The 16,018-nt window shown below is 45.6% G+C and overlaps 1 protein-coding gene across 3 annotated transcripts in view; it reads right to left on the minus strand.

Moving 5' to 3' along the window:
• The window catches only part of LARP1 (La ribonucleoprotein 1, translational regulator), a 773,488-nt gene that overhangs the window by 199,550 nt on the left and 557,920 nt on the right, over window positions 1-16,018 (minus strand). For all 3 annotated transcript variants that reach the window (XM_086931251.1, XM_086931250.1, XM_086931252.1), the window contains exon 12: window positions 1,994-2,117. In XM_086931251.1, the coding sequence (XP_086787377.1) occupies window positions 1,994-2,117 (124 nt within the window). The remainder of the gene's footprint in view (window positions 1-1,993; window positions 2,118-16,018) is intronic.

A 16,018-nucleotide genomic window follows, 5' to 3' on the forward strand; every position in this document is an offset into this window, starting at 1 on the left:
CCAACCTCGCGCCACTGCGGGTCTACTTTGGGTGCTAACTCAAATTTCCCTTTGCCCACTCAGATCTCCCTTTGCCCTGAGCCCAACACTAGGAGCTTTGCTGCCACAACCCCCTTGCCTGCTTTTGAGCAGCCACCAACCAGAGGCCAACTATTCTCAATTGGATAACATTGGGCATCAGCACTCTGCAGCCAGCCGACCTAGTGCCGCTGAGGGTGTTTCAAGAGTGCATCCTTGACCCTGGGGGAACCCTGGTACAGATATGAATTTAGCAGCCCACATGCCTCGAACTACCAACTCCCACAAAACAGTACTTACTTGCAAACCATTAAGTTCATTTTTCTCCATAGGAATACATTGACAGTTTTTCATTGAACATTGTTCAACGTGTGGAGTTGGTTTGTATGGAACATTAAAAAACTATGTACAAAAAGTGAATTACTTACAGTGTGTCTAGGAAATGTATCAGTGTGATATCTAAGCATATCACACTTATTAGCAAAAGTAACTGAAAAGTAATTTCGAAACCTTAATTTAATCAACTGCATTTGAACCTGCATTCAATTGAAAAAAATTGCATACGATTTTGCAAAGCATTTCACTTACCTGCACAAGGCTTGGCATGGTTTGGTTCTAAGAAATAAAATAACTTAATATTTTACATACAAACAAGTTAAGTCTTTGAGTGGGTGACATCATTTGCTGTCTGAGTGTGTACGATAACTGCCTAACACACCTCTGATAGAGCCTTACTGCTCGACCACACTACCACAAATGGAGAGTAAGGTGTTATCTACTTTTACCTCTGCCTACCTTTGGTGTTCCACTGGACTCTGTGCAGACTATACCTCATTTTGGTATAGTTACACAGAGCCAGCTTCCTACATCGTCCATGAAGTAGGGACCGGAGACAGCCTCAGAGCGACCACGCTCAGAGTCCGTCAGCCCACCGAAGGCGAAGAGTGCTGGTGCTTCTTCGCCTTCTTCTTGGACTTACCCAAAGACCTCGAAGACAGAGTGCGACGAGGTGTGGGAGCTCCGAGAGCAGCCTCGAGGCCTTCCTCTCAAACGAAACCGACGCAGAGCCGACCGATGGGCTTCCAATAACTTTCTGGACCGCTCCTGCAAAGACTTTGGATTCATGGCCTGGCAGTTGGAGCACGACTTTGTGTTGTGGTCGTGCTCCAGACACCAAGGACACATGAGGTGCAGATCATTCACAGACATCAGCTTATGACGGGAGTCACAAGGCTTGAACCTTGTCAGGCGATGGGACATGCCTCGCGCACATGGAGTCGAAGAATCAGGAAAAAAAGTTGACAAAACGTCAAAAAAAGTTAGTCAAAAAAGGACTACTGGGTATTTTTTTCCGGACCTGCGCTAGGCTGGCGGGGAAAAAAGAATGGACATCAGCACGCAGGGGCGGCGTCTAAATAGGCACTGTGATGTCATACCGGCGACCGAAGCGCAGACGTCTGATGCGGAGTCGACCGATGCCACCTAGCGACATGCAGGGGTATTGCGAAGAAAAAATTCTCTGGATCCCGTCTGATGCCTGGGGGTAATTCTAAGGCAATAAATTACCAAGTGTCTTTCAGTTTAACATATTCCTTATGCACAACACATTAATTACACATCAATGTTCAAGGTAGGATTATGGTAAAGGAACTGGCTATTAGGCAATGAAGGGACTAACTGAGGTAGGTAGTATCAACCTAAAGCAGAAAGAGGATACCCCTTTTAGAACGTAGGACATATAACTCAGGACACATAGCTTTCTTTTGGTTCATTCTGTATCAGTCTGTGCCACACCAAGATCGTCAAGCTTGGAGAAAGTGGGGTACAATCATTTGTCATTCCCTTAAATTCACTCTTTAAAAAGCTCTGACAAAAGTACTCTTGTTATAATATTTAACACTTAATTTGCACTCAGAGGACAGGAGGTAAACATTAAACAGAAGACACTTTCTACTATTCTAAAGTCACACTTTACCTTGCTGGAATCGCGGTGGGCCAGGGGGTACTTCTTGGTTTGGGTCGACAGGGGGCTCTGGGGTTAAAGTATCAAACTGCTCCCGGCTGATCATGTTAACTTTCTTGAAATTCTCAACTTCTTGCTAAATGATGCAAAAAAAATACTTCAGTACATGGAAAAAACAGACATGATTGGTGAAACCTCTTTAAAAGAACTTGATAGCTAGAGTAAAAGACCAATTGCTGCACATACAAAGTAACTGTTAGAGTAAGGAGATTCAAGATATGGGGGGTTCTGGCCCAAGAGGGGCTGGAGCAGAATAAAACCAGGAGAAGAAAATGTTTAACACAGCAATTACCGTTTTATTTACATCAGTAACTATGCTATAGGCATCTGTATTATGGGACCTTTTGTGATAACATTTAAAATGCAAAAATATTCAAACTATGAAAATCAAACAATGCTGTAGACAAGGTAGCAACCTAGAGTGTGCCAATCACCCCAAAGAAAACAGACACTAAACTGTAGAATACCTGATAAAGCAAAAATCTTGACACCCACAACCATCCAGTCAGTTGCACTTTGAATCTACTAACCAGTTCAAATGATAACCAGAAACATCCAGAAGTTGTGCTCTTTAAATGTACTATCCACAAAGGACAAATAATGTTATGTTAAATGAGACTTATAAAGCACACAGCTACTCAAGAGTGTCCCAGGTCTAACAGGGCAGTAAGGGCAAAGGTAAGAGTGAGCAGGGCTTTACTGGACAAACAGACCGGTTTTAAGCATTTTCTTGAACAGTCCCTCATCCTTAGTGAGCTGGAGTTCTAAAGAAAGATTGTTTCAGCCTGCTAGCCCCAAGAAAGAGAAAAACAGTTTGCCGAATTTAGCAAGGTAGGCGCTTAGAATCGTTGCAAAGGGATTGTTGGAGTAGTGCAGCTTTCTCAAAGGGTCGTAGAAAGAAATCCTAACAGGCAAATAGTAAGGTCCAGAGTGGCATAGCGCTCTGTGCACCAGGAGAGAAGTCTTAAATAGAATATGCTTGTGTACCGGAAGTCAGTGCAAATAAGGAGAAATATGCTCCTCTCTAGAAAGAGAACGTGAGAATCTGGTGGCAGCATTTTGTACTATTTGAAGTTTCCTTGAAGGAGATTGTGGAAAACCTGCATATAAGGCATTGGTGTAGTCCAGCCTGGACATGACCAATGCCAAAACCATAGTAATCCTTATTGGGACCGACAGGAAGAGCAGGAATTTCTTGGCCAAGCATAGTATGCTGAAAATGTGACTACCACAGAATTAATTTGATTATGGAAGGACAATTTATTGTCCAATTTCACACCCAAGTTATTAACTGTTTACACTTGATTATTGGGTGGAGGTGCCTCATCTAGCCAGCACAGTTCCAATTTGAAGTCAAAATTATGCCCCACACTGAGAACCTCGGTCTCTGTATTGCACTTTATTTAGAGGAAGCTCATCCAATGGAAACTGCATCTTGTTTAACAGGCACCCCCTTGTCAAAGGAGAAAACATTCTGGGTATCATCTGTGTAAAATATTATTTTGGTCCTCAACCAATTCAGCGAGAAGGGTCTTCAAATATTAAATGTGGGGCTAAGACGACCCCCGAGGGACCCTGACCGAGACATTGCGGCTACCAGAGGAATAAGGGGGTAGCCAAACCTCTTGCCTTTTGTCCTCTAGGAAGGATTTCAGCCACTTCCAAATCGTGCCTCTGAGGCTCATCTCCTGAAGTCGGTCAAGCAGCCTGGCATGACTAGGACTGCCCTACCGCCAGCATCAATGGTGCTTTTAATCAGTTCATAATGACAACTAGTACCATCAGAAAATCTGTGACCTGGGCCCCCAGAAATATACAAGCTCAATCCAAAAGCTTCCTCAATGGCAGTTCCAGCCAAAGAGGTCAACTAAACACCATCAACTAGAAAGCATCCATACCATTTGAAAAGACATTAGATTTAAAGCAATCCTGACAAAAATGGACTGAACCAAATGAACTATATTGTGTAAGTAGCTAACAAAAACAGCATTTATTCAGATTGCAGATGTCCCTGAGAAAACAAACCTATCAGACCAACTGGGTTTTTCCTCCTGGAAGAAGCACTGAAGTTATATTAATTGTAATCTGGGATGAAATTCGATAGAGCGGCTGCACTCTGCTTACTTCCATTTTAGGAGATTTTGATATAGTGAACAAACTAAGTCTACTTCAAAGACTAAACAGTTCTGCAATATACGGCACCACCGTGAAACAGGACGACAACAACTGACTTGGCCCCAGCCCTACCAGCCTGGCGATCCTGGAACCTGCTCCTGCCTAAATCCAGGTAACTTCTGCGAACAGCAACCTTGGGACACCCAGAGGACCTGCCTGCCTTGACGTTACATTAAAAATATTTGTACCGCGCACGTTCACCAACGGTTTCATGGCGCTCTTGACATAAAGGCAGCTGGGGAGGAGAAGTTACTCAAGTGTTGACTGAAACAAGAAGGTCTTCAGCAGTTTGCGGAAAGGATCGTAGTTGGGGCAGAGGCGGAGTGCAATAGGGAGGGAGTTCCAGGTGGAGGGGGCCATGGCAGAGAAGCTGAGACCACCGTGCTTTTTCCGTCTGGTTTTAGGGATAACCAGGAGATTGAGAATTGCAGAACGGAGGTCTCTGTGGGGGACATACCGTGTCAGGCAAGAAGAGATGAATGCAGGGGCTAGATCAGATAGGGCTTTGAAAGTGACAGCCAAGTTTAAAAATGCAGCGTTTAGTGATGGGGAGCCAATGGAGGCTACGCAGAAGAGGGGTGACATGCTGGTATTTTGGCTGGCGGAAAATCAGGCGGGCTGCCTGGTTCTGGACAAGTTGCAGCCGGTGGAGATGGATTGATGGAATTCCGGCATACAACGTGTTGGCATAGTCGAGTCTGGAAGTGATCAATGCTAGGATGACTAAGACTAGAGCATCTCTAGTGAGGAACCTACTGATTTTGCCAATCCGCCTTAGATGGAAAAAACAGGATGAGGTAACTGCATTAATTTGAGGCCTCAGAGAGGTCCTCAGAGAAGATCACTCCCAGACTCTTCACAGTGCCAACTGGGCTAGGCGGAGTCCCCAAAGAGGAGGGCCAAAAGGTGGAATTCCACGGATTAGTGGAGCCCCGACAAGTACCAGCTCCGTTTTTGTGGGGTTCAGTTTTAACTGACTATGAAGCATCCACTCAGCGATGTTGAGCATAGTGGATTGGAAGTTGTAACGGGAGGAAGGGAGGGGGTCAATGGGAAAAATTAACTGAAGATCATCTGCGTAGTTGAAGATGGTAACCGGGGTATTACGGAGGGAAGCAAGAAGGGGCTGAAGGTACAAGTTAAACAATAAAGGTGAGAGCGCGGAGCCCTGAGGGACCCCGCAAGTAAGGGATGAATAGGGCGCAGAAAAGGTAGAAAGATGGACTGCTTGAGTCCGATGGCTCAGAAAAGATCTGAGCCAGTCGAGGGCCACCCCCTGGATGCCGGCGTTGCCGGATGCCTTGACCCTGTTAAAGACTGGGACTCCCATCAGCAGAGGTTCTGCTGCAACAACCCCCCCTGGTGCCAGTCAGGAAGCTCCAGACCAGCCCACTCTGCACCCGCCAAGCCTGGGCATGCCCGAGTGATCCAAGACCACAAGGACATCCCCCGGCGATTGGGACCCGAAGTCCAGTGCCCAAAGACCCTCCTCGACTAACCAGACGCCTGCAGACTCAGAACCAGGGCCCCCCCAACCGTGACCAGCTGGGGATAAGCTTTTTCGACACCCAAAGACACCCCCGCACCCGGCACCCAACAGCCCCTTGTGCCTCCCTTTGGGGTGCCTACCTGTGTTCCAAGATCCCAACATACCTCTCGACGTGCTGATCGCCCCTGGAGAGTCTCCGCCCGAGCTTGCAGCCTTTGTTCCCTTTTGACCTTTTCAATTGGATAACATTGAGCGCCAGACTGCTCAAAAGCACCCTACACCCAGCCGGCCAACTACCGCTGGCCGTGCCACCTTTGTCCTATCCTGCTTCCCCCTTTGCCCTGAACAAGTGACCAGGAGCCCAGCTCCCACAGCCGCGAGGCCTGCTAGCCAGCAGCCACCAACCGGAGGCTCCCGTCCCCCATTGGATAACATTGGTCCTAACCACCTCTGCCCCCGGCCGCCCCTGCACCGCTGAGGGTGAACCAACTGTACCTACCTGACCCTGGGGGACGCCCGAGTCTATACCCATAGCCACAACTTCACCAGTCGAGTACTCACCAGGAAACCGGTAACTCACTTACCTGCCATTGAATAACATTGACTGGTTTGACTCGAAAGATCTTCTAAGTGCCTACTTTTTAAAACTTGAAATTTTCATATAAAATCATCCGAATTCCGAAATACTCACCTGTGATCAGGAAAGGAGCCAGTACTGTACCTTGTAGCCCAGTGCTGAACCACAAAAGTAATCCCTAGCGGGTTTACTAGTAACTTGTATTTTCTCCATTGGAATCCATTGTCTGCTTTTCTATGATATTTCTTTTGTCTACTTTTGAAAACTAGAAATATTCTTTAAAAATCATACAAAATACTGAAACGTAATTACTTACCTGTTTTGAGTTGAGACCCCAGTGCTGGCCCCAGGAGACCAGTACTGGATTACAAAAGTAACGAGTTCGTACTTTACCTGCAACCTGAATTTTCTCCCATTGGATAACATTGCCAGATTTCTGTTGAAAAATTTCTAAGTGTGAACTTCGAAAATAGCTTTTTATTCCTGAAAAATCACAATACCCAAAACGTTTTTGCTAAACTGTTTCCAGCTTAGACCCCAGGACTGAACTTAGGAGCCAGTCCTGGAATTACCAAAGTAATCTATAAAGTAGTCACCTGTGTTTATATAAGGGAATCCATTGAGCTCAATGCTAAATTATGTATAGAATTGTGTTGCTTTCTGCAACCCCTGTATCTATTGTCTTTACAAAGTTTATTGCCTTTCTGCAAGGTACTCATCTGAGACCTTTCACATTGAGAACAGTATATTTTTGATGCCTGTTGGTTGTAAAAATAAAACAACGATATCTTTTGATATAAAAACAATTAGCCTGGAGCTCAGTCTGAGTGTGTGAAACCTTTTGCTGACTGAGTGTGTACAAGAAATGCTTTAGACTGTCCTCTGGTACTGCCTTACTGCTCGACCAAGCTACCACTTTAGAGAGTAAGGTCACACCTGACCATACCCAACTGAAAGCATCTGTACACTTTAGAAAAGGCATTCCTCAGGGAGGTGTAACCTAGCCCCCCCGAAACCCCCACCTCGAACCTACGCCCCTGTTTTTCACCTGCTAACCTTAGTTCACTGGATAACTTCAGCGGTATAATCACAGCAATTATGGCATATGAAATGGTTTCAAAGTAGGCAGTATACAAAAGTGTGTATTCAAATTCAACGAGCAAGTGTGATGCTCATTTTACTTGCAACTGTTTCAAGAAGCCAGTCAATAAGGACATCACTGCTTCAATTTATGGCATTTAAACGGCATGTATAGACGCAAAGGCAAAGAAATGACATACAGTCTTTGTAATCCTCCTGAACACAAAACGCCCCAAAAGTCAGAAGGCTATATGCTAAGCAAGCAGGTTTAGGTCAAGATGTCAAACTAATTTTTTTCCGAGGTAAAAAAGCGGCAAACCTGTTTGTCAAGACGCTACCAACCTAATATTTTCAGAGGTATGAAAGCGTGGGGTACTTCCGACACGTTTCATCTACTCAATAGCACCATGGAAATGGTTTTGGCCTGCAAAAGCAGTGTAATTTGGAAAAGGTGTCGCCCAATGTTTCTAGCGCATTTTACACATCATACGCGCTCTCCCTGAATCACAGACAATGAGGACAGTTAAACAGCCGTCCATTAGGGTAAAAAGAGGACATGTGATTACACACAGGAAAGAAAAGGGGAGAAGAAAAACACAAACGTAGCCTTTGGTTTCAGGATCAGCATACTGAAAGTGCACATTCAATGCGGGGTGAGACACCGTAACAACCGAATTGGTTTAAAGTTCCCCCGCATGACACTCGAAAAACACTAATTAGCTAATCAAATGTCCGTGTCGTCACATTTTGCAGCAAACATTTGTATACAAGCATTGGCAAAACCACTAGTTCTTGCCAATGAGAATTATAGGCTTTAGTAACGATTTGAAGTTGTTAGCAGCGCTGCTGAGCAGCCCAGTTAAATTAATAAACAAGCACTTGCAATAGGTCTCGCATTTGCGAGAGTTTATTCTATTGGCATGGTCAATGAAAATACCTTTTATCTATTTTGATAATTAACACATAAATAAAAGGCATTGTCATTTACAATGCCAGTAGATCAAACGCTTGTAAAAGCAAAGAATCGACCGCCATTGTGGCTTCTTGGAAAGTGAAAGCGTGCACGGCACACTAAATGTTGCAGGAAAGCATGTTGAGCATGCAGTAGTAGGAACTCATTAAACAAAATAGTGCTTCCGTACGAAATAAGACATACCGTTTAATAACTGAAGTAAAAGGGCCAGTTCCTCATGGAAGGTTACAAATGAAGACAATGCAGTACTAAGGAGAGACTAACGTACAAGTTACTTACCTTCGGTAACGATATATCTGTAAGAAACAGTAGTTAGTATTAGATTCCTTACCTTAGAATATCCCCAGGCGTCAGACTGGATCCGGAAAATTTTGAAAAGCAGTACCCCTGCGCGTCCGTAGGCGTCTGCGGATCCGGGTCCGTGGTCGGCGCCGGGATGACGGAGTACTTAGACGCCGTCCTCGCGCGCTGACGTCTGTTCTTATACATAGCTTTTCTGTGCCAGAAACGCAGAGCCATGATAAAAACCAACACTGGTGCCATGAAACTAGGGCCCTGAAACGGGATGACCTTAACCGTAGATATCGGTTCGCAGAACGGGGAGGATGGGTGGGGCAGTAAGGAATCTAATACCAACTACTGTTTCTTACAGATGGAATATGCTACTTACCAGTATGCATATGTTCTTGGCATAGAGGGCTGCAGAGTGGTACATTATGAATAGTTCGCCATCTGGTGTTGGGCTCGAATGATTGCACTTGTTTTTCTCTTGGAGAGTCTTTTGTATCTTGGTGACTCCTCCTTTGGTTGGTAGTGCGCATGGGCATCGGCTCCATCCTTAGATTGTTTTGCCATAGTAGGGTTAGATGAAGTAGTATGATAGAATACAGATAGGAATGCCCATGTAAGTGTATCTAAATAAGATAATGTTGGAACAGACACAGGTTTCCGGGGAGGCTGGGAGGGCATGTACCACTCTGCAGCCCTCTATGCCAAGAACAGATGCATACTGGTAAGTAGCATATTCCGTTCGAGGCATATGGGCTGCAGATGGTACATTATGAATAGACTATACAGCAGTTCTCTCCCTAGCGGTGGTCGCCTGTGTCTGTTGCAACTGTCTGAAATAAAGTCTTTAATACCGCTTGTCCCACTCTAGCTTGTTGTGTTGTGTGCACATCTACACAATAGTGCTTTGTGAAGGTGTGCGGTGTAACCCAGGTAGCTGCTTTGCATATGTCATCTAGTGGAATGTTTCCCAAAAATGCCATAGATGCTCCTAGTTTACGTGTAGAGTGAGCTCTAGGAGGAACAGTTAATGTCCTCTTTGCTTTTAAGTAGCATATTTGAATACATTTTACAATCCATCTGGCAATGCCCGCTTTAGAGATGGGATTGCCCTTATGTGTAGTAGAAAACGCAACAAATAGCTGTTTTGTCTTTCTGAAAGTTTGTGTTCTTTCTATATAGTACAATATTGCCCTTCTGACATCTAATGTATGTAGGGCCCTTTCCGCTACCGTCTGTGGTTTTGGAAAGAAAACTGGTAATTCCACTGACTGATTGATGTGGAATGCAGAAATTACCTTTGGTAGGAATTTTGGATTTGTTCTAAGAACCACTTTATTTTGGTGTAACTGCATGAATGGTTCTTGAATCGTAAAAGCCTGCAACTCACTTACTCTAAGTGACGTGATAGCTATGAGGAAGGCCACCTTCCATGTGAGGAATTGTATTTCACACCTATGCATAGGTTCAAATAGTGGCCCCATTAGTCTGGTAAGTACTATGTGGAGATTCCAGACTGGGGAAGGTGGTCGTCTTGGTGGAATGACTCTTTTGAGTCCCTCCATGAAAGCTTTAATTGCTGGTACTTTAAACAGGGAAAGATGTTGCCTGTTTTGTAGGTACGCCGCTATAGCTGCGAGATGAACTCTGATAGAGGTGTATGCTAAGTTACATTGCTGCAAGTGTAGTAAATAGCAAATGATCTGTTTAGTGGATGCGTCCAGAGGGTTGATGTGCTTACTGTTACAGTGTATAGCAAACCTCTTCCACTTTGCTGCATAGCATGCTCTGGTGGTAGGACGTCTTGCTTGTTTAATGATTTCCATACATTCTGGTGGTAAATCTAAATATCCAAACTCTATGACCTCAGGAGCCAGATCGCTAGGTTCAATTGTTTGGGATCTGGGTGCATTATTTCTCCATGGTTCTGTGTAAGGTGCATGGGTAATATTTTAGCTTTTGATGTGGCACCTGTGAGAGTTGTAGTAGCGTGGTGAACCACGGCTGTCTTGCCCACGTTGGTGCCACTAGTATCATTGTCATTGAGTGCTGCTGCAGTTTCCGAACCACTAACGGAATTAGTGGGAGAGGGGGGGGAAGCGTAAGCAAATCTGTTGGACCAATTTATCCATAGTGCATTGCCCTGGGACAGTTGATGTGGGTACCTGGATGCGAAGTTTTGGCATTTTGCGTTCTGATGATTGCCAAACAGGTCTATCTCTGGTTGCCCCCATCTTTGGAAGAATGGCTGCAGTATTTGGTCGTGCAGCTCCCATTCGTGTACTTGTTCTGACTGTCTGCTTAGGATGTCTGCTATCTGATTTTGAACTCCTGGTAGGTGTTCTGCTAGCAGATAGATCTTTTGAGGAATGGCCCATCTCCAAATGTCCTGTGCTAGTTTGGATAGTTGGAGAGAGTGTGTCCCCCCCTGTTTTTGAATATAATACATTGCAGTCATGTTGTATGTTCTGATCAGGACTGCCTTGTTCATTATTTGTATTTGGAAAGCTTTTAGTGCTAGAAATACCGCTAATAGTTCCAAGTAGTTGATGTGCAGTTTCTTTTGCTGCACACTCCACTTCCCCTGCACTGTGTATTTGTCCATATGCGCTCCCCATCCGGAGAGTGATGCGTCCGCTGTTATCATCACTTGTGGAATCGGTTCTAGGAACGACCGTCCTTTGGAAATGTTTGTTGTGTTCCACCACTTCAGAGAGCGATGCGTACGGTCGTCCACCAACACCAGATCTGTAATCTGACCTTGAGCCTGATTCCACTGTGTCGCTAGACACTCCTGTAGTGGACGCATTTGTAGTCTGGCATGTGGTATTAGCAGTATGCAGGAGGACATCATGCCTAGCAGCTGCATAAACACTCGTGCTGGTAGTGAGTGTTGTGGTTGAAATCTTTGTATTAACCTGACCATTGTCTGTATCCTGATCGGATTGGGGTATGCTATTGCTCTTTCCGTGTCTATAGTAGCCCCCAGGTATTGCTGAATCTTGTTTGGTTGCAGGTGTGATTTTTTGTAGTTCACCGTAAACCCCAGGTGTTGTGAAGACATTCTTCTTGTGACTTGGCCTTTATTAACCAATCGTCCAAGTAGGGGAAGACATGTATTTGTTGTCTTCTTAGGTGTGCTGCCACCACAGCTAGGCATTTTGTGAACACTCTTGGTGCCGTTGTGACCCCGAACGGAAGGACTTTGAATTGATAATGTTGTCCTTCCACTACAAACCTTAGGTATTTCCTGTGGGCTTTGTGAATTGGGATATGAAAGTAAGCGTCTTTTAGATCCAGTGTAGAAAGAAAGTCCCCTTTCCTCAGTAAAGGGAGTACTTGTTGGAGCGTGACTATGTGGAAATGTTCCGAATTTATGTATGCATTGAGAGGTCTTAGGTCTAAGATTGGTCTTAGAGACCCATCTTTTTTGGGGATTAGGAAGTATAGAGAGTATACTCCTGTCCCTTGTTGATGTTTTGGAACCTTCTCTATTGCATGCTTTTGTAGCAGTGATAGTACTTCTTCCTTTAACAATGTGAGATGATCTTGACTCATTGGACGCTGTTTGGGGGGGATGTTTGGTGGGTAGCTGTGAGTTCTAGGCAATAACCATGTTGGATAATTTGTCTCACCCACTTGTCTGATGTGATGTCTTCCCAGACAGGTAGGAACTGTGCTAGACGTCCCCCGACCGGTGTTATGTGGTCTGGGAGAAGTTGTATTAAGTCACTGTTTTGGGGTTGAGGCGTTGCGGTTGTTATTATTTCCGCGGCCTCTACCCTTGTTGTTGTTACCCCTGTAACTACCTCTTGAATTACCTTTGGGTGATGTAGGTGTGAAAGAGGTGGATTGTTGATTTGTTCCTGTATTTTTTGAGCCTCCTCTATAGGTGGATCTACGAAAGGAACCTCTTTGTGTTGGCTGTTGCAATGCTCCCATTGACTTAGCCGTTTCTGTATCTTTTTTCATTTTTTCTAAGGTCTCATCTGTGCTTGAGCCAAAAAGTCTTTTTTGGTCAAAGGGTTGGTTCAATAAAGATGTTTGTACTTCCTGTTTGAATCCTGAGATTCTAAGCCATGCATGTCTCCTTAACATGACACTGGTGTTGATGGATCTTGCTGCAGTGTCTGCTGCGTCTAGGGCGCACTTAATGGAAGTATTAGTTATTATCTTTCCTTCCTGTATTAACTGATCTGCCCTTTTCTGATGTTCTTTGGGGAGATGTGTGATGAGTTTTTCTAATTCATCATAATGTGCCCTGTCATAACGTGCAAGTAGTGCCTGTGTATTGGCTATACGCCAGCTATTTGCCGCTTGTGATGCTACTCTCTTGCCTGATGCATCTATTAATTTTGACTCTATCAGGTGGAGGAGCCTCTCCTGTAGATAATGAGTTCGCTCTTTTACGAGCGTTTGAAACTTCAAGCGAGTCCAGAGGTACTTGCCCTTTGATAAATATTGGATCCTTTGGAGCCGCCTTATATTTTTTATCAATTCTTGGGTTTAACACCCTAGCCCTCACTGGGTCTTTGAATATTTCTTCTGTGTGACTGAGAAGACCCTTCAGCATAGGTAGAGTACCTGATGTTCTTTGTGCATTAGGTAGCGTCTCTAATAGGAAGTCCTCTATTTGAGGTTCTGTATGTATATCTACCTTATGATATTTTGCTGCCCTATTAACGAGCTGTACAAACCCTGTGTTATCATCAGGTGGTGAAGGCTTTGAGGGATATAACTGTGGGTCGTTGCCATCATCTGACTCAACGTTATAATTTTCCCATGGGTCATCCTCATCTGGGATAGTTTCATCATCCCCTTGAGGTTCTCCCTCCCCTGGATCACTGTCTACATCAGACTGAGGTGTAGATGGTCTTGGTGTAGAAGGTGCAGGAATATTTGGCATAGTGTGAGGAATAGGAGAAGAGGGTGTGACTTTGGGTCGAGGAGAAGTAGGAGGAGTTGTATTTGTCCCCAGTGTTCTCTTTTTTGATGGAAGAGATTTGTCTATCTGTTCATTCTTCCTCTTCTTCGTCACTACTTTGCCAGTTTGCGGATCAATAAACAAAATCTTTTGTTTGAGATCTGTTTGCTGCTCCTGTATCGGTACCGAAGGCCTTGGTTCCGAAAGGTGCCTTTGTTTTCGATCGTAAATGTTCGGTGTTTTCGGCACCGAGTGTTTACTCGATTCCGACTTTCTCGGTGTCGAGTGAGTCTTCGACGTCGAATCATGTTTCGGTTTCGACATGGAATGTTTCGATGCCGAGCTTTCCTTTGCATGGATCTTCGGCGTCGAAGTCGATGTCGACCTCTTCTCGGATCCGACATGGTGGGAGACCGAGTGTTTCGGTTTCAGTTTCGTTCCCGGGCCCGAAGGCGGGGCGTCGGAAACTTTTTTCTGAGGTTTGACCGGGCTCGAAGGCGGGGTCGTTACCACACGGGGTCGGTTTTTTGGTAAGGGGACGTCGTCACTCACAGTTTGTTGCACGTTGAGTTCTTCGACATCCGATTCGTCCCCTTCCGACCCCGACTGATCCTCATGATCCTCTTCTTCCTCAAGTTGCTCATCTCCGAACAGCTCCGGGATCGCCTCCGACTGCATTCTGGAAACCTCGTGTCTTCGAGCTCGACGATTTCTAATCGTCGACTTGGAGGAGAATGCTGCGCAGGCTTCGCAGTCCCTGGATTCGTGTTCAGGCGATAGGCAGAGGTTGCACAACTCGTGTAGGTCCTTGTGTGGGAACTTAGCACCACACTTTGGACATTTCTTGAATGGAATCCTTTCCATGGACTCCGGGCTTGACTGCGTCGAGAAAGGCCTCCTGTTCGTTCGTCGACGTAGATTAAAGTTTTTTCTTCGATGTTGAAGAAAAAACGCGCCGGAATGGAAATGAAACGCGTTCAATAACAATACCGTTGAATTGTAAAGGGAATACGCGCCGATAAGTCACTTCTTTTCGAAGTCGATCTGGAGCGTCTCAATCCTCATCCGAACCCGATGGCGGAAAAAACAATCTAAGGATGGAGCCGATGCCCATGCGCACTACCAACCAAAGGAGGAGTCACCAAGATACAAAAGACTCTCCAAGAGAAAAACAAAGTGCAATCATCCGAGCCCAACACCAGATGGCGATCTATTCATAATGTACCATCTGCAGCCCATATGCCTCGAACATATCGTTACCATAGGTAAGTAACTTGTGCATCTGAAAGAAACGGTTAGTATTAGATTCTTTACCTTAGAATAGATACACCAGCAACACCAACACCGGTGGTGGGTCTGCGAAACAATGATCACATCAGAAAGTCCTGGAGAACGGAACGGCCGAAAAAGCCATCTCTCCAGACTTGGCTGTCCAGGCAATAGTGTCTTGCAAACGTGTGCAGAGAGGCCCACGTAGCTGCCTGACAGATGTCCTGCAAGGGGACTCCCCGACCCAGGGCAGTAGTAGCCGCCGTGGCCCGAGTGGAATGGGCACAAAGCCCCGCAGGAGGCTCCATTGTAGCCAAAGAGTAGCATACCTTGATATACAACACGACCCACCGAGAGATGGTCCGCTTGTGCACAGCCCGACCATTCTTAGCGCCCACGTAACCAATAAAGAGTTGGTCATCCACCCGGAACTGGCGTGTGCGATCCAAATAGAATGAAAGCGCAGGTTTTGGGTCCAGACGGTGGAGCCTCTCTACCTATTTCAAGGGATGCTGAGGTGGAAATAAGGTGGGTATGGTGATGGACTGGCCAATGTGGAAGGCTGTGACTACCTTGGGCAGGAAAGAGGGTCGCGTCCGCAACACAACTTTGTCCGGAAGGACAGAAAGAAAAGGAGGTTTAGAGGAAAGAGCCTGGAGCTCACTCACCCTCCTGGCAGAGGTGATGGCAACCAGGAATGCAGTCTTGAGAGTAAGGAGACGAAGAGGACAGTTATGAAGTGGCTCGAAAGGAGCACACATCAGGTAAGTCAGAACAAGGTTCAAGTCCCACTGAGGCATCACGAAAGGAACAGGAGGGAACATATGAGTGATGCCCTTCAAAAAACCTATTTACAACTGGGGACTTTAACAAAGAGGGCTGATCAGGGAGCCTCAAGAAGGCGGAAATGGCAGAGAGATAGCCCTTGATAGTACCCAGAGCAGAGCCCTGCTGGGCAAGAGAAAGGAGAACCTCTGAAAGAGGGGCAGAAAGGGGTTACACAGCCTTTGCTGTGTACCATGCCACAAATTTGTTCCACATGCAGGCGTATACCGATTTTGTGGAGGGAGGCCTGGCTGCCAAAGTAACATTCCAGACTTCAGGAGGCAAGTCAAATGGCCTCAACTGCTGCCGCTCAATCGCCACGCATGTAAGTGGAGACTGGACAGTTTCGGGTGGAGGACCGACCCCTGCTGCTGCGA

Source organism: Lissotriton vulgaris, chromosome 7, assembly GCF_964263255.1.
Source record: "Lissotriton vulgaris chromosome 7, aLisVul1.2, whole genome shotgun sequence".
In the NCBI taxonomy this organism is placed as follows: Eukaryota; Metazoa; Chordata; class Amphibia; order Caudata; family Salamandridae; genus Lissotriton; species Lissotriton vulgaris.